This window comes from Gopherus evgoodei, chromosome 2 (genome assembly GCF_007399415.2).
Source record: "Gopherus evgoodei ecotype Sinaloan lineage chromosome 2, rGopEvg1_v1.p, whole genome shotgun sequence".
Lineage (NCBI taxonomy): Eukaryota > Metazoa > Chordata > Testudines > Testudinidae > Gopherus > Gopherus evgoodei.
The window spans coordinates 148,953,244-148,971,074 of NC_044323.1; the positions used below are offsets into that span (position 1 = coordinate 148,953,244).

Below are 17,831 nucleotides of genomic sequence, written 5' to 3' on the forward strand. Positions count from 1 at the left end.
GGAGTCTGCTTGCAAGACTCATCTTCAGGGATGAGCAGAAAAGCTGCAAGAGCCTTGAGTCCTTTTGCTAATGATCTGGAAGTGGGGAGTTCCCAGTTGTACCACACACACACCACGTAGCCTGTCCGGTGTCCAGGGGCCCGGCTTTCCAAAGGGGCTTGACAGTTTCTGTGGAAGACCAGCTCTTTGCACTCCATCGTGCCCCTCTCCTGCATGGTGATTCGCACACGCACCGAGGCTCACGACGCAGCCGCTCAAGTATTACATCACAGAGGGGACCAGGCATATGACGAGTGAGATTAAGCCAGGCAGCAGCTCACCAACATTCAATGGTCCAGATGTTTTCTGGTCATTCCAATACCTGTTTCGTCAATATGAACCCACAGGGGTGCCAGAGAGAGTCCAGCTGTGTGTCTGATGAGACACGGGGGCTTTGCCCGCCTCCCTTTACTCCCAGGTAAGCGCATGGTAAAGTTCCCGGACACAAGCCCATCTTGCGACCCCGCCGTGTTCCGGCAAAGGTAAGAGCTCTGTGCCGCCGACCTGCAAGCCCTTGGGTGGCGAGAGAGGTGGGGGCTGCACATCCCGAACACAAGGCTGCAGTAAAGACAATCCCCCAGCTGGAGCGCCGGCAGAGCCTTTCCCCTTTGGCTGGACCCAGGCTCCTTCATGGCTGAGATCTGGGCTTGCTGATGATCACTGAGAGCGCTCCCCAGAGACAGGCGCATTTAAAGGGCCGTTCCTTCCATGCTCAGGCAACTAGCTGCCTTCCCGCTGGCATCTGGAGCAGGCCACCCCTTCCCCGTGAATGGCGCTGGCCTTGCCCTCAAGGCCGCTCTTGGGCTCATGGGGACTTGCAGGGCTCCCTGGTGCAGCCTGTATCGGGGTGCTGGCAGCACAGGTCCGGAGCAGCCCTGCCTCCTTCCTGCCATGCCTCCCACCTCCCGCCTCAGAAGGCTCTGATCCAATTTCAGCTTCACACTCTCCATTCCCCCCCCCCTCACCTTCGCCTAGATGCTCATGCTGCCCTCGCCGTGGCTTGGGCTGTGATTCAGTTTCATTCATGGAGATCCAGCCCCCAACCCCGTTTCTCTCTTCCTGGTTTACTCTGCCACTCTCTGTTTTTTTTAATCATTTGCCTTTTGCTGAACTAATTACCTTTTGCTTTTCTCCCTCCATCCTCCCCCCTCCCTGCTCTCTTCTGGGTCCGTCCCCCTTCCGTCTCCCCCTCCCCTTCATGTTCTTGTCACCGTTTTCTGATCCGTCTTTCCCTCTCTTCCGACTACTGTGTTGTTTTTTTCCTTCCTTTCTGTCTTTCTTCTCCTTCCTCTGTCTCTCTTCCATAGGAGCCTCAAACCACCGTTATCCATAACCCCGTGGACGGCATTAAGGTACTGCTGCCTGTCTTTCCTTCGCCCTTGGCCCAGTTGCAATTTTGGATATGTTCTGACATAGCTGTGCACTCTCACCTCTGGGGACAGAGCCCGGGCTCAGGCTTTTCCTTCTTACTGTGCTCCAGTCTCTCTCTGAAGCATAAGAGAACAGGAGCTGGGTGCCCCTTAGGGAGCTGTCCAGAGGAACAGATTGGCTTATCAGACGCTTCTGCTGGGTATCAGCCTCCTTGCAGAGCTTATGGGGATGGAGCGCGGTACGTGGGCGAGCAGGCTGGAGGGTAGACCCTGGATGTGCACTGGGACTCTTGGGGGGAACCTTGCCCCCAGTACAGTTAATGGGAGTTTTGCTGTTCGCTCCCACCAGGTCTCCTGCAGAATTGTTGCTAACAGCAAGTGATCACCCCTCCAGGGGCCGCCCCTCCTCATCTGCACTGTTACCAATCAGGCGCAAACGCCCCTGAAGTCGGTGGGAAGATGCCAGCCGGGGCCTCTGCCACCCATTCTGCTCCAGCCTTAGTGGCTCGGGGTTCAGAGCCCCGTGGGAGCAGTGGGCTCCGTGCTCGGAGCATGCACTGGCTGCCTCTCAGAGGGTGTATTGCTGTGCATGCCGTTCTGCTGCTCCTCACCCTGGCCATCCAGGGGTGGGGGGTTCGCTGGCCCAACGGGCAGCCAGCTGGAAGTGGGGCACTTGCTTGGGGTTGGGAGGGTGGTGAAGAGCCTCTGCTCTGACCCCAGAGGAGCCAGTCCAAAAGCAGAGATCCTGAACTGGCTCCGAGCACAGCCACGGAGAAGCAAGTGAGCCGACAGCCCCAGAGCTGAGATTGGCTGAGGACTGATAAACTCTCTCCATGCCACGTTCATCCATTGCTCTCACACAGCCCGCACCTCCTCCCTAGCCTGCATCTTGTCCTCACCCATTCTCCCCTGCAGGGATTGATCGTCCCTTTCCATCCCCGACTTCCTACTCATTTCCTTGGTGCATCTGGCAATCCCCACTCCCTGGGGCACAGGCAGAGCCGGGCGGGGAATAGGTTCGGCTGCAGTAAGGAGAGATTCACAGTTTGCAATTTCCTGCCCCTTGCCCCTCCTGCCCACTTGGCCTAGCTCTCTGGCACCGCAGCCTCCTGCCTCGCTGAGGAGTGCATTTGTGGTGGAGGGTGTGCAGGATCGGGCCCTTAGGAGCTAAGCCATTGCCCCCGCACTATATCTGCCTCAGTGTCCCCTTGACTAGACTTTCCACCTGCCTGTGCAGCTTCTATAAATAGCCTGATGGGTCCCTTACCCCGGTCTGTAGGGCCAGTGACTGATCCCAAGCTGAGAGCACTGTGTAGCCTGCTCCAGGGAACCTCCCATGGACCATAGCCTGCTTCCTCCGCCATCATCCTGCCCCCACCGCAGCCCCATTGACTTCGGGGAAGCGACTCCTAATCAGTGTTGACGCCGGGAGAGCAGGATGCTGCCATAGCTGCTGGCGTGTCCCCAGGGCAGGCGGTATATCAAGGCCCTGGCAGCTGTGTGCCCACCAGGGACTGTCCCGAGCAGTGTCTGCTGTATCTCTGCTCCCTTTGCCCCACCTAGGGAATACAAAAAGAGTGGGGCCTGGCCCCAGCGTCTGGGCTGCACACACACATACCAGTCACCCAGCGGCCGAAAGGAGTTGGGTTTTAAGGAGCTTGTCTCTTAAAGGGGCCCTGCAACGGCTGGGTCTGTGCCCTCGGTTTGGTTCTCTAGGATGGATGAAAAAGGCTGCAAAGGGGCGGGGGCTGGATTCTTGTATCTCAAAAGCTGGTTTTTTCCATCTTAGAACTAACCTGCGCTGGGGTTGGCGGAAGCCGCACTGGAGGTCTTTGCCATGGGGATTATGAGCCGATGCAGGATGGAATTGTAGGATCTATTTGAATTTGCAACAGAGTCCTGCTTTCTCTCAGGTGCTTCTGGATCGCTTGAGTTAAACGGACACTGACAAACCTGAAGTAAAGAGGCTGAACAGCGCGAAACCCCCCTTAGTTCACTGAGCGTCACTCTGCTCTGATTTGTTCTGTCGCGATCCGGCAAGGGCGCCAGGCACGGCAGAGACTCCAGGGCAGACGGGCTTGCTTTCTACATCACATGGAAACCACAGGGCGCACACACTCGGTTTTGTTCCTCTTTGTGCATTGCAGAAATTATTCTGAGAAAAATGAGCAGGCAGGCAACCTCTTAGCCGCTTTACTCACCACATAAGTGGACGAACAAGGGAAAGTGGAACAAGCAGGACCTGGCCTATTTTCTCCAGAGACCTTTTTGTCTAATTGTCCAGGTGGCACCAGAAGGCCTTGCCATGCAGGTGGCTCTTCCCCGGTTAGAAAACTTGGCAGCTGGTCTCGCTCAGAGGGAAGACGGCGTCTCTATTCCAGTTGAAGGGGGTGGGAGGTTTAAGGGCCTTTTCCCTGGCCGGGCTGTGGCTTGAGGATTTTAAAATTTTACTCCAACTGGTGGGGAAAAGGCTTTGTTTCCACCATGCTCCATAATTAGCTACATCTCAGTCACTCTAAAAGAAGGCAACTTGTGTCAGGGCATAGACGGGACTTGGGTCTGGTTCTCCATTGTCCGACACCACCTTGTGGCCCGAGGACTGGCAATTGCCTAACAGTTGAGCATGGAAGACGTGGTGTGAATAGCAAGGCCTCAGAGCAATAGTGTGCAGCATGGTTACAAAGGCTCCTAGAGGAGACCGGGCGATCTAATGGGTCATGTCCACCTCCTGAAGGACCGGGCATGGGACTGGCGCATGGGTTTGCTGCAGGGACTGGCTAGCTCACAGTGTTGGTAATGGCGGTGGAGTCTTGGGCACTGGCTTGAGTTCAGGCTCCTTTGCTGTTTGGTGATGTATGTTGGCAGCCAGATGACCCATCCCTGGATGACCCCTTCCTTTAGACATGAAGCCAAGGCCTTGGCCCCTCCTAGGCACTTCCTGCCCGTTTTCATTGGTGCGGCTCAAAGCCCAGCGCTGATGGCGCACACTGCTCCGGGGGTGCCCCGGAAACCTGGTTTCCCCCAACCCCGTGATGGCAGCGAGACAGGTCGGTCACTGTCTCTGTTCAAGGCTGGCGTGATACGTGGGGAGGGCTGTTGGCCCAGAGTCAAAGGGCAGCATTTCTCCCAGCAGTCCTGCCTGGTGCTGCAAGGGGTCACTGGTGCCGTTCCCCATCCTTCCCGAGGGGCAGGGCTGCAGCAGGAGGCATGAGTGGGAGCCTCAAGAGAGACCTGGCTACTGTGAGCCATGCCTGAGTCCCCCTGGGCTAGCCTTGCTCAGGAGCTTCAGGGCAAGCAGAGCTCCCCTCCCCAATACCACAGAGAGGGGCAAGCAGCCAGATCTTCAGCCGACTAGATTGTACCTGGCTGCCATCGTGGGTACAGCTGTTTCAGGCCATTCCCAGGGAGGAATTAAGGCCCCACTGGGGGAAGAGGGCAGATATATCTTCCTAAAGTCCCCAAATGTGAATTGGAGGCCCGGGGCGGGAGAGTACTGAAGGGGGTTGCCTTGCGAAGCTGTCCTGCCTTTGCCACATCACAGTGCTGCTGAGCATCACTCCCAGCTCCAGAGCCTTGGACAGGAGTGGGGCCCTGATAGGCCACTCCAGAGGGGCCATGTGTGGGGCAGATGCAGGACGAGGCTCATGGGTTGTGCTGGGGCTCTGGGCTGGACGCTGGATCACCCTGGCCCAGCCCTGGCTAACACTGTCTCTGGTCTCTCTCCCACCTGCCTGTCTTCGCAGGAATCGTCCGACAGCACTAACACCACCATAGAGGACGAGGATACGAAAGGTAACAGTCCTGCCGGGCAGCAAGGTGTGGCGGGCAGTGCCTGGCAGCTGGCTTCTCTGCGTTAGCAGCCTTGAGTGATCAGCCAGAAGGGTGGCTGTGGGGTCGGCTGGGAGCTGCCCAGCGAGGGGGCAGAATGAGGGACTGGGGAAGACGGGACTGGGACAGGAGAGGGGACACTGAACCAGAGATACTTCAATCCAGTGGGATCTAGGGGCAGCTTGGAGGCGTTCCCCCAGCCTGGGCAGTGCCACTGCTCAGAACTGGCAGGAGTCAGTGGAGAGGACCAGGAGTTGAATTCCATGGGTGAGTCCCAACTATACCTATACAATGATGGGGTCTCAATGAGCTGTTACCACTCAGGAAAGGGATCTTGGAGTCACTGTGGGTAGTTCTCTGAAAACATCCACTCAATGTGCAGTGGCAGTCAAAAAAGCTAACAGAATGTTGGGAATCATTAAGAAAGGGATAGATAATAAGACAGAAAATATCATATTGCCTCTATATAAATCCATGGTATGCCCACACCTTGAATACTGTGTGCAGATCTGGTCACCCTATCTCAGAAAAGATATATTGGACTTGGAAAAGGTTCAGAAAAGGGCAATCAAATGATTAGGGGCATGGAACAGCTTCTGTATGAAGACAGATTAATAAGACTGGGACTTTTTAGCTTGGAAAAGAGATGACTGAGGGGGGTCTATAAAATCATGACTGGTGTGCAGAAAGTAGATAAGGACGTGTTATTTACTCCATCTCATAACACATGAACTAGGAGACACACAATGAAATTAAGAGGCTGCAGGTTTAAAACACACAAAATGAAGTATTTCTTCGCACAACGCACAGTCAGTCTGTGGAACCTGTGGGGAGTCAGACGAGGCTCGCTCTGCGTGTGCTGGGTAGGGGTCTGGGAGGGGTCGCTCTGCATATGCTGGGGGGGGCGGCTTTGGGGCAGGGCTCGCTCTACCTGTGCTGGGGGGCGGTTCTGGGACTGGGCTTGCTGTGTGTGTGCTGGGGGGGGGCGGTCTGGGACAGGATCGCTCTGCATGTGCCGGGGCGGAGGTCTGGGATGGGGCTTGCTGTGCGTGTGCCAGGGGTAGGAGGTTCTGGGACAGGGTGCGCTATTTGTGTGGCCTGGGGGCGGGCTGGGACGGAGTCCCTCTGCATGCTCTGGGCTATCTCTCGCTGCGGGCCGGTGTGGGTGCAGTTGGGCTCCTCTCCTGTGCCTGGCCAGCGATGAGCTGGTCCGAGCTGGGACTTCCCCCAGGGATCCAGACCGACATCCCCTTTTCCTGCAGGGTTTTGGGACTTGGTTTTCAACCCGATTTTCTCTGCCGTTCTGCAGCTCCTGCGCCCTTGGTACCTGGGCTGCAGGGTCCCGGCCAGCGTCCCCGCAGCTTCTGGCAGGGCTCCGGGCACCCGCCCCACATCAGAGAGCATGCGTTACCACAGTCAGTCATTACGGGCGGTGCCACGGGGCACCTAGGGGGTCAGGCTCAGAGCCGGGCATAGAACCCAGGAGTCCTGGCTCCCAGCCTGGGGCCTCCATGTACCATCCGGTCTCTCTCTGTATTCACACCCCCTCAGGGCTCCACTGTGTCATCTCTCCCCAGCCCTCGGTGTTAAAGCCAGTGTTTCTCCTTTCCCTGGGAGCTCGTCCTCTCCTGCTGTATCTTCTCCCTCACCCCCCCAGCCAAGAGCCCTGTGGAAGCTACTGGGGCTGCTCATCTGGGGTGTGTCGCGGTGCAGGGCTGGGTCCCACAGACCCCATCCAGCCACTCTCCCATCCCGTGTGGTCTCGTGGCCGAAGTGCTAGAAAATGTCCTGTGGGGAACCACCCTGCCTTGGCCCCGGGCGGATCTTGTGGGGCTTTGCCATCTCATGTGAGGCATCTGGCAGGTGCCCACAGCCAGTGCCCCCCAGGGATGCAGCCGGGAAGCGGAATATTGCCAAGGCTCAGGCAGGAGAGCTGTCAAGTGGGCGGACACAGGGCAGGCCTCGCTCGGGATCCAGGTTAGGGAGGGGATTATAATGGCTAGCCACGCCAAGGACATGGCACTTAGAGGGCAGGGAGTAACCCAGCCACACTGCCCCGCATCTCCCCTCTGTTCAGCAGCTGCAGGGGCAGATACGTCCCCTCCACTTCACCCTGGAGCAAGCTACGGCTGGCCTCTGGGCCTTTGCAAATGGCGCAAAATTGCTGCACTGTTCGTCTGCTCCTGCCACGTCCCTTCCGGTCTCCACTCTACCCGCAGCTGGTACTGAGTCCTGTGCCTGGGCATGATGGCTGCCTGCACCAGGGAAGGGTTTCCCTTTGTGCTAGCTCAACTATGCAGCACTGGAGCATGGTCTGCATTTAGCGTGTTCAGCATTCCTTTCCTTTCCAGCTATCACGTGCCCCCCACCCCTAACCCACATTGGGATGCAGGGGTGAGTTCTGGAGGACGAATCCATCCTTCTGCCTCCTGTCACAAGGAAACAACCTGGGCTAGCGCTGCAGAGCCTGTTATCCCCTTGTGGCACCGAGGGGCTTTGCCACAGCACGTTGGTTTTGTTATTAATAACGAGGGTCCTTAGAGTGAAATTAGCACCGCGAAGTCCATGGCCTCGCTCCCTGCCCCTGACAGCTCCATGGAAGCCCTGGTATTGGAAATCAATACAGACTTCCTCCCACACCTGCTCCTCTCACACCTGCTTCTCCCCTGCTTTCCTCCTGTCTTGCTGCTTTTCCATTCTATTTGTTTTCTCATCCTTCTCTCCATTCTTTTGTCTGTCCTGTCCCAGCTGCCAGGTTCTCTGACATTTTATTCACAGTGAGGAGGGGCTCGGGGTCCCTGGACGCCGAAGGGCTGCAACCTGCCACCAGCCAACCCTGCCCATCTCCAGCTGTCACAAACCCTCCGCCTCCCCAGCGTAAGTAGCAGGTGTGACTGGGGCCTCTGTGGCAGAATAATCAGCCATGCAGATGCCTGGCCCTTGGAGCCTGGGCAGGAGGTCCTAGTGTCCAGGAGCCAAGCTAGAGAGAAGGATCTGCCACCTCTCACAGTTTGAGAGCCAGCCTTGCAAGGGGTGCAGTTTTCCTGGAAGGCCCGGCTCCCGGAGACGCTCACGTTACAGTGATGCCGGCGTGAGACGATCAAACAGAATGAACCAGGCCCTCAGAATCCGGAGCTTGGCCTCGTCACATCTGACTGAGCTTTATTTTTTTAAAAAAGGACCAATGAAGGTTGGGTTCCATTTCTTTGCTGCCTGGTTTCTGGGCCTTTAGGTTACCTGGCTTGGGTTACTTGCCAAGCTTTTCTCCGCAACCACCACCTCAAGGAAGGTGCTGCTTGTGGCGAAAAAGCTGAGCCTCTGCTTGGTAATCACCTGCCTCCAGGAGCTGGGGCTTCAAGAGAGAGGGCAACTATCATGAGACTCGCGCTAAAGCCCTGGCCATGCTTCCCCACTTCCCCAGCATGCCCTCTTCCCTTTCGTCTCTGCCCTTGGCCCGTTCCTGCAGCACTTGATTGAACTCAGCTGGCATTTTCCCTGGGATTCTGCGTGAACTCTCCCCTAAACCCCAAGGGAGCAGAGCTGCCACCTCCCCCCAGGGCCTTGCACCCCTCCAAACAGCAGCGTTATAAGCTGGATTTGCCAGGATCGCGCTCTCCTATTGATCGGCCCAGTACCAATCTCCAGACTTACACAGAGGACAAGAGGTCACTATTACTATTTATATTACTGGCACGTCTACATGTGCCAGGCACAGCCCAAGACCCTTCCATGGCAGCCCAAGACCCTTCCATGGCAGGTGCTGTACAGACACGGATCAAAGGAGCTGGTCGGCTAACCAGAATGGCAAGGGGCCGTCCAAGCCACGCAGCGAATCAGTTGCAGGGCTGGGGTTCAAAGCCAGGCGTTCTTGGCTTTTCCCTGCACTCCTCCTCTCCGTCACACTTCCATTCCACCTGTCTCCTCATCCTTCTCTCGTCTGTCCCATCCCAGCCGCTAAGTTCTCTGACATTTTAAGCACGGTGAGGAAGGGCTCCGGGCCCCTGGACGCTGAGGGGCCACAGCCTGCCGGGAGCCAGCCCTGCCCGTCTCCAGCCTTGGTGACCCCTCTTGTTCCCCAGTGTAAGTAGCAGGACTCGGGGAGGGGGCCTGCGGCTCGGCACTGGAAGCTTTGGGCTGGGGCAGTCGTACATCGGGCGCCTCTGGCTGCATGCGGTGGGGGCTACGGCTCACCGGGCCGTTCACTAGTTTCCCTCAGGGCTCCTGGTCTGAGGTCTGGGCGTTTGCTCTATGCTTTGTGTGTGGAGGCCAAGCTGGACACGGCTTGTGGGGACTCCCCTCCTTGTACAGACCCCCTTCACCTCAGCCTTGAGCCTGCCATTCCAGGGCAACCAGCAGGGACCATGCCCACCCTCCGGGCCTTGCCACCGCTCTCAGCTTAGGCACCCCCCCTCCTCCGATGGCCCCAGGTTCTAGTCATGCCTACCCACCAGGACTGGGCTACCAATGAGACCCAATCACTGGCCCTCTTCCTGGCCAAAGCAGAGGCTTCTAGACATGCTCTGTCTCCTTTGGCTTGAAAGGAACCAGGCCCCTTTCGGGGCAGTTATGCCCACCGCAGCCCCTCGCCAAGGTAGGGCTGGATAGGGCCCAACTTAAGCACCTGCCACCCCTATTTCACTGCTGCCCAATGGTGCCCAGACCAAGAGCTGGACTCCGGCCACCCTTCGCTGGGACAAAAGGGAACAGTGGGCCCACCCCCTGCCCGCTGCAGAGCTGAGCTCCACGGCGCCCACCTGGCAATGCTGCGCCATCAGCCCTGCACACGGAGCAAAGCCGAGTGCAGGCTGCTGCGCTCCCCAGAGAGGGGCATGGCTGGTGCCCCTTGCTCCTTTCCCACATGGTGCCAACAGCCAGCAGGGCAGGTGGGTTTTGCTTGTCAAGCTTTCGCCCGCTGGTTTTTGCCTTTTGAAGCAGGCTGGTCCCTGACTCAGTGGAGAATCTGTTTGCGGGGGGACGTGGGGCTTGCAGGGCCGCATTTCCCACCAAGGAAGGGCCATTTGTGTCCAGCACAGGGGCCCTCCAGAGCTAAAACACAAGCTGGGACTGGAACAAATTCATCCCTGCGAGTCAGCCACCGAGAGGGGGCCAGGAACATGCGCCCCCAGTGCATTACTAGGGCAATAAACAACAGGGGGGGGAATCTCACCAGCCCCCTGCTTCCCGAACCCCTCCCTGGCTCCTCGCTTCCAGGCCTGCATGTTCTGTGCTCCGGAGAGCTGGATTTTGAATGTAAAAACAACCAGCGCTCTCCCCTTTTCAGCTCTTCTGCTCAGCAGGAAGGTGCTGGGGAGAGACTCCCGCCCGAGGGGCTCTGCCTGGCTTCGGGTCCAGTGGGGAGGGCATGCGTCCCAGGCCAGTTGAATCCCACTCTTCCCTGTGCACCTCCCTGTGTCACTTTTCCATTCCATGCATCGTCTCACCCGTCTCTTGGCCGTTCCGGCCCAGCCGCCAGGTTCTCTGATCTTTTGAACACCGTGAGGAGGGGCTCCGGGCCCCCGGACACTGCCGTCAGCCAGCCCTGCCCATCTCCAGCCGTCACGAACCCTCTGCCTCCCCTGTGTAAGTAACAGGGCTCGGGGAGGGGGGATCTGCCTCCAGCCCTGAAATCTGCCCTGGCAGCCACCCCAGGGCTGGGTCTCAGCGTGTGCTCTCCTGGCACGGAGCCCAAACCTGTCCGCAATGCCCATGTGGGAACCACCAGGCTGGCACAGCAGTATGAAGAGCCATTGGCAGAGTTGTGGGGGGCAGAGCGAGGATATCAGAGAGGGCTGCTGGGTCAGGAGTGAGGGGCATCGGCAGAGCTGGGTTGGGAGCCCAGGGCTGAGCTAGCAGGGGATGGTGGATTGGGAGTGAGGGGCACTAGCAGCGCTGAGGGGACCCAAGGGCTGGGATAGCAGGGGGCTGCAGGTCAGGAGGGAGGGGCACGGCCGACCTGGGGGCGGCCCAGGGCTGGTGTGACGATGCGGTTCTGGTGGGACCCAACTGAGAGTGCCAATTCAGGACCAATTGCTTAAACAGGGCAGTTATACCCCTAGGCTGGGGTTTTTCCACCTCTAAGGCAAGCCAGACAAAGAGGACTTTGGTTTCACCTCACTGGCTAACCACAAGTCACACAAGCAATTCCCTTAGACATTCCAGTCTCCCAGTATCACCACCATTCCCACTCGTCCTGGGGATGCAGGAGGCTGCAGGTCAGGACTGAGGGGTGTTGGCACAGACGTATGCTGGCGGGAGGGGCGTTTTGCTGTTCAGGTGCCGACAGTTCACGGTTGTCTCCAGCGTCCCCTGAGCGCTGGGCTCCAGGCTCCTGCCCAGCCGCTGGAGAGTCAGGTGTCCCGGGCGCTGGGAGTCCCGGCGTGGATCGTTTACAGGGCTGGCTGACAGCTCGCAGCCAGGGGCAGGCACGGGGAGCTGCCAAGCCAGGGGTGGGGAGCTGAGCAGGGAGGAGCGCTGCGTGGCACAGCCATGACCGGCAGGCTCACAGGTAAGGGCTGGGGCCGGGGAAGGATTTGGGAAGTCTCTGGAGCTGGCTGGGGTGGGGACAGTCCCTTCTCCTGAAGGCTGTGCTGGGTGCCGAGGACGATTAACTGGAGCTATTGCGGAGGGGCAGGAATTTGAACTAACTCAGGGTGGGGGGCAGACCCAGGCCAAGGGAGTGGGGCACAGAAGGGGGCCAGAAGGACTGGTGCTGGCTGGCTGATCCCAAGAGGGTGTGAGCTGTTCACCCTGGGGCCCAGGGCACAAGGTCCCTTCCTCAGGGCAGAGCTGATGTTCTGATACGGCCACAGGCTGGCACCATTCAGGGGGCCTAGTTCGGCTCCCGTCTGCGTGGTGTGAAGCAGAGAGAGGAGCTGGGGTTACACCGCAGGGGCTCAACCCCTCAGAAGCGTCAAGGCCCTGGGCTGGGACCGTGGTGTCCAGTCAGGCCTGGAGGCAGCATGAGCTTCATGGTGCTGAGCGGGAGGGGGCTGGGTGCGGGAAAAACAAAGGTGCCACTGGAAATGAGGGCAGCGATGCAGGGAGGCGGCAGGGGTAAAGCTCTTGAGCCCATGCTGTGGAGGGGTCGGTGCCAAAGCAGGGGCAGGGATGGAGAGTGAGTGGGTCTGGGGGACGGCCAGGAGAGCACAGCGTGTAGCACCTGGGTCCGGGGGAGGGAGTGAGCACCAGAGTCCGGGGCCTGTGGGGGAAGCCCCATAGGCTGGAGATTTCAGCAGTGGGGCAGTCGCATGGAGGGCCCGGCCAATCCAGGCGAGAAGGATGGGTGCAGGCTCTGGGACTGGGAGTCTGTTGGGCAAAGGAGGGAGGAAGGGCTTGCCCCCGGGAAGGTCCCTCTGGCCCAGGTGTGTGTGTGTGTGTAAGTCCCTGCTGGATGTTCCTGTGGGGCAGGGCCAGGTCTCGTTCACCCTGTCCCTCTCCAGTGGAACCAGCGTCCCCATTCCTCTGGCCAAGGAAGCCAGGAGAAGCCCACAGCCATCGGCTGGCCTGAGGGTCCAGCCCTGGGGTCAGTGTGTCTGTGTGGTGAGCTCTCCTGCTCTAACCACAGCGGTGTTATCAGCCTGCGCTGGGTACCTGGTCTGGGGCTCCAGTAACATGACTAGTAACTAATAACCGAGCCGTCAGTTCCCCACGCAGCCCCGCCCAGAGACGCTGGGCAGCCACCCAGCCCCTGGATGCTATTCACACGCAGCCTGGCTCCACTGGGCCATATGGCGTCTATGGGCTTTCTTAAGCACTGCCAAAAAAGACTAGAAATCAGTGGGGCGGTCCCATCTGGCTCCGGTGGGCAGGACTGCCCCCCCCCCATCTCAGTGCACAATGGGAAAGGAACAAGGGCCTGGCGTAATGCTCCTGGAATGAGTGATTGAAAAAACTGGGCTTGTTTCCCTTCGTGAGGCGACAAATAAGAGAGAACAGGATAAAAGCATAGAAGACAATGACTGAGGTAGAGCAGGGGAAGCATCTGATCTCTCATCTCCAAACACAAGAACAGGGCGCCATTCAGGAGCACAGAAATTCAAAACCGGTAAAGGGAGATGCTTTTCCACACAGTTAGCCAGTGGAACTCCCTGCCGCTGGAAGCAGTTGAGGCCAAAGGGGTTGGCCGGTTGTGTGGATAACAAGAACCTCCAGAGCTAGCGCAGTTAGTGGCAGCAGATTTGGGCAGGGATAGCAAACCTCATGCTTCAGGGCTAAAACCAGCCTCAGGAAGGAGAGTTATGTGGGAGGCGGATTAGCCCCTGTTGGCTTCTGCTGAACCATCTGGTGCTGACCACTGATGCAGTCAGGAGTCCGGACAAGACAGACCATGACTGTGTATCCCCTCTATGCAGGCCAGCTGGCCCCCAGGCCTTGCCCGTTGCAGGTGGGGCACTCTCTGCCTTGGCACTGAGTGAGTTCTTGCCCCCACCGGCATTGTTGCCTGGTGTGCCTCCCTTGGAGCCCTTCCCCCAGCTGTGCTGGGCAGGGATGGGGTGTCCCCACGTGGTCCTCTTCGCAGGGGCTGTTCTGTGAGCAAGCAAGGACTGTGGCCAGACAGCGAGCAAAAGGGGAGCTGGGGTGCCTGGCAAGAAGAGCCCATCTGGAGCAGGCTCCAGGCCCCCAGCAACTTCGAGGCTGGGGGTGCCAGCTAGAGAGGGGTTAGACGCTCCCCCCCTCGCCACACTGGATTGAAGTGTCTCGGGGCCTGCATTGCCCCTCGATCATCCCACTGTGACACCCTGACCCCAACCCATGCCCCCTGGAGAGGCTCAGCTCTGCTCTGCACCAGCACGGCAGCGCAGGGCTGGCTGGCCCATGGGGAAGGAGGGGGGATCCCAGTGGGGCCAGGGGGCAGGAAATGGATGCCGCAGGGCAGGCCAGAAGTTTCCGAGCGCTGTTCCGAGGAGCCAGCCGTGGCAGGGAGCTGAGCCACGGCTCCACTGCATAATGCATGGGCACTGAGCTAAATGGGTCACCTGGGCATCTCCCAGGCCCCTTTCCTCCCTGCAGGCCTGCTTCACAGCAACAGGGGGAGGCCTGGAGCAGAGGCTGCAGGAGGGTTATGGGGCGTGGCTGGACAAGGGGTACCAGAGGGTTACCGGGCTGGGAATGGGGCATGGGAGGTTTCCGGACCTGGGCTGGATCTGGGCACAGGGGAGCTGTGGGCATGGGGCAGGGGAGGGATATCGGGCTGGGCCTGGAGGGTGTGAGGAAGGGGCTAGAGCTGACTGGTTTTTCAGGGCTTGCTGCTCTGGTAGGCAGTGCCCGGTTGTCGGCCCTGGAGGCAGAAGCCCTTGGGGTGCCCTCCAGGCAATGCCAGAACGGGCTCCCTCCGTATGTGCCCTCCCACACACACTGCCTCAGCCAGGGCAGAAGGGGGCTGCTCATGGGCTGAGCGTGGCCCTGAACCAGCAGACTGTGGGTCGTGGTGAGCCTGGCCACTCATGGGTAACTGCCAGGTCTGGCCCAGGGGACCAGGGGCTCCCCCCAGTGCCCACCCCCCTGCTGACACCCCCCGCTTTCCGCCCTGCAGCCCGCAAGCAGGAAATCATCAAGATCACTGAGCAGCTGATTGAGGCCGTGAACAACGGGGACTTCGAGGCCTACGCGTGAGTCCCCCTGGCCAAAGCGGTGCTGGGTGTGGAGCTCCTTGGGTCTCCCCAGCCCCATGCCATGCTGCGAGCCAAGGCAGGCCCTCGGGGAACCCAAGCCCAGGTGGGGACGGAGGGGCTCTGCCCGCTGGGTGGGGAGACGGGCACCGAGGCAGCCTCCTGCTAGGCCAGCATGGGAGTCTTGGCGGAGGCAGCTGGCAGTGCAGGCCGTGGGGCAGTGAGTTCTCTCTGGGTGCGGCTGGGGTGCTGCCAAGGGCCCTGCCCTGTCACTCATCACCACGCTCTTCCCTTCTAGGAAGATCTGCGACCCAGGCCTGACGTCATTCGAACCCGAAGCCCTGGGCAACCTGGTCGAGGGGATGGATTTCCACAGATTCTACTTCGAAAACTGTGAGTGAGGGCTCCTGCTGCCAGGGCGGGGCTTGGCACCCAGGGGTCCTGCTAGCTGTCCCAGCTCAGCCTCCAGGCTCTCACTGACCCTGCTCAGTGCCCGAGGGTCACACTGGCCAGCCCAGCGCAGGGCTCGGCGGTCCTGCTGGCCAGCCTGGCTGGAAATCTGACGATCCTGCTGGCCAGATGTGGCTCAGTGCCTGGGGTTCCTGGCAGCCGGTCCAATGGTCGTATTGGCCAGCACAGCACAGGACTTGGAGGCCTGTCATCTGGCCCAGCTTGGCACTCGGAGGTCCTGCTGGCCTGCCTGATTTGGCACCCAGGGGTCCTGTTGGCCAAGCCCAGCTCAGCAACCAGGGTCCTTCTGGCTGGTCCCTGGCCCTGGATTTGATGCTCAGAGCAAGACATATCCAAGATCTCTCACCTCCTGGCTCTGACCCAGTGGGCCTCACCACAGCCCTGCCCCCAAGATCTGCCCCTCCCCATGATCCTCCAAAAGCTGCCTCCACCCCAGGGCCCCCCATGACCAGCCCCCCACCCCGCAAGACCGTCTCCAAGGCTGTCGTTATGTGCCCCGGACTCCCGCTGGTCCCTTAACCCATCCCCCTGGCTCTGGGCTGCAGGCCCCCCCAGCTCACAGTGACTCTCTGCCTCCCCAGTGTTATCCAAAAACAACAAGCCCATCCACACGACCATCCTGAACCCCCACGTACATGTGATCGGGGAGGACGCCGCCTGCATCGCCTACATCCGTCTGACGCAGTACATTGACGGGCAGGGCCGCCCCCGCACCAGCCAGTCCGAGGAGACCCGTGTCTGGCACCGCCGCGATGGCAAGTGGCAGAATGTCCACTTCCACTGCTCGGGGGCACCCGTGGCACCGTTGCAGTGAAGGTGAGACCAGAGTCCGAGCAGCTCCCACCCTCCAGTTTTGGTGAGACCAGAACCAGAACCTCCCTGGTCTACCCTCTCTGCGGTGCTGCTCTGGAGAAGGTGGGATCAGAACCAGAGCCCCCCCAACCTAACACACACTCCCCGCCGACAGTGCTGTTGGGGAGAGTGAGACCAGAACCAGTCCTGGCTGACCCAGCCCTGCTTCGGACTGGCAGAGATCCCTCTGCGTACAGGACTGTGCCCACGAGGAGGGACCCTCGACGGGATGGGTCAGCTGGTCTGGTTCTGGTGGAAGCCCCCAACAGGAGCAGCCGCTCACAGGCCGGTCTACACTAAGAAGCTCTCCTGGTTAGGAGAGTGACAAAACGCCCCCCTGCTATGCCAGCAAAACCCTGGTGTAGACACAGCTCTGCGGCCAGAAGGACCGGTGTGGTTGAACTCCTGTGGCCTTCCACCGCGTCTCCGCCGGTGGCTGTGCCGGCGCAGGCCCGGCCCACGGCATGTGTGTGTTTGTGTCTTGCAGAGCTACCGCTGGCTGTTTTGGTTTCATCCCGAAGGAGACGGTGATTTGAGCTGAGCCGCTAGCCGGGAGCAGCGGTGCCAAGCACGAGCCCGCATGCACGTGTCCCCCCTCCCCCTGCCCGTTTCCAGTGCCTGTGTTTGCAGAAAAATACCAACCAAAAAAAAAAAAAAACCAACAACAAAAAAAAAACAAACCCAACCCCACCCCGAGCCCAGCCTGGCCGTGACTTTTCCAGATCCAGCCGCCCCCGTCCCTGCCCCCACCCCCCGGTCTGTCCAGCCAGGTGAGCAGGTGTTGCAATGAAACTGTTCCGACTCTGATACAAACCTTCCTTCCAAAGCCCCGCGCCGCCCACCCCCCGCGCTGCCCGCCCCCGCACTGAGCAGTGCTCCGCCGAGACGACTTGCATTCTCTGTCGAAGCATGGACCTTCCCCGTGGTCGTGTCCCGTGGTCGTGTTTGCGCTTGGACATCTGTGACCTGTTTTTCGAACCGTTCCTCGACAGCGGACTCTGCTCCCGAGCGCTCGGGCTTCCCCGGATCTTCCCCTTCTAGTTGTGCTTGTGGATTGTTCTGATGACGATGACATTACTATTCTTCGGATGCCTCATTCGTTTCTTCTTTGATGGGTTTGGTCGCTGGAGCCGTGGCTTTGCTGTGCCTGGATCCTCACCCCGTCCCCCACTAGCCAACGGCTGGCTTTTCCCACACATCGCCGACCCGGGGGGGGGGTAGAAGGGGGGTGTTGTGAAGTGGAGATGTGCCAAATTCTTCCCAAGGCCTAGAGCTTGTGAGATGCACCCAGACCCCCTCGCCAAGGGCTGCTGGGGGTGGTGTGGTTGTGCCCAGATCCACTCAGGGACGGTCCCCGGGTGGCGGAGCTTGGAGGCCTGGCATGGGGGTGACACACCAAGGCCTCGCTCTTGGCTAGTGCCAGACACTGAATTTCCAGAGGGATGGGCAGGGATGGGCAGGGAAGCCCGAAGTGGAGAGCTGAGTGTGGCAGGATCAATCCTGCTCCCCCAGCGGCCCCAGGGGATAGCCAGCGTCCCAGCAACCCAGTCCCAGGGGAGCGTGGTCTCCAGCTTAGCCCACCACTGCCCAGCACTCCATCGGATTCCCCATAGGGGAGAGGAAAGCGAACAGGGGTTTCTCTGGTCCTGTCTCCACCTCAAAG

The 17,831-nt window shown here is 59.6% G+C and overlaps 1 protein-coding gene across 14 annotated transcripts in view; it reads left to right on the forward strand.

Moving 5' to 3' along the window:
* Positions 1 to 17,253, forward strand: part of CAMK2B (calcium/calmodulin dependent protein kinase II beta) — a 144,734-nt gene extending 127,481 nt beyond the window's left edge. For 5 of the 14 annotated variants that reach the window (XM_030551850.1, XM_030551848.1, XM_030551849.1 and 2 more), the window contains 9 exons: positions 1,347 to 1,391; positions 5,153 to 5,201; positions 7,986 to 8,114; positions 9,189 to 9,317; positions 10,704 to 10,817; positions 14,770 to 14,845; positions 15,144 to 15,238; positions 15,898 to 16,132; positions 16,656 to 17,253. In XM_030551850.1, the coding sequence (XP_030407710.1) occupies positions 1,347 to 1,391; positions 5,153 to 5,201; positions 7,986 to 8,114; positions 9,189 to 9,317; positions 10,704 to 10,817; positions 14,770 to 14,845; positions 15,144 to 15,238; positions 15,898 to 16,130 (870 nt within the window). In that variant the 3' untranslated portion in view covers positions 16,131 to 16,132; positions 16,656 to 17,253. The remainder of the gene's footprint in view (positions 1 to 1,346; positions 1,392 to 5,152; positions 5,202 to 7,985; positions 8,115 to 9,188; positions 9,318 to 10,703; positions 10,818 to 14,769; positions 14,846 to 15,143; positions 15,239 to 15,897; positions 16,133 to 16,655) is intronic. The other 9 variants (XM_030551852.1, XM_030551855.1, XM_030551853.1 and 6 more) reach the window with 3 other exon arrangements.
* Positions 17,254 to 17,831: the final 578 nt, after the last annotated feature.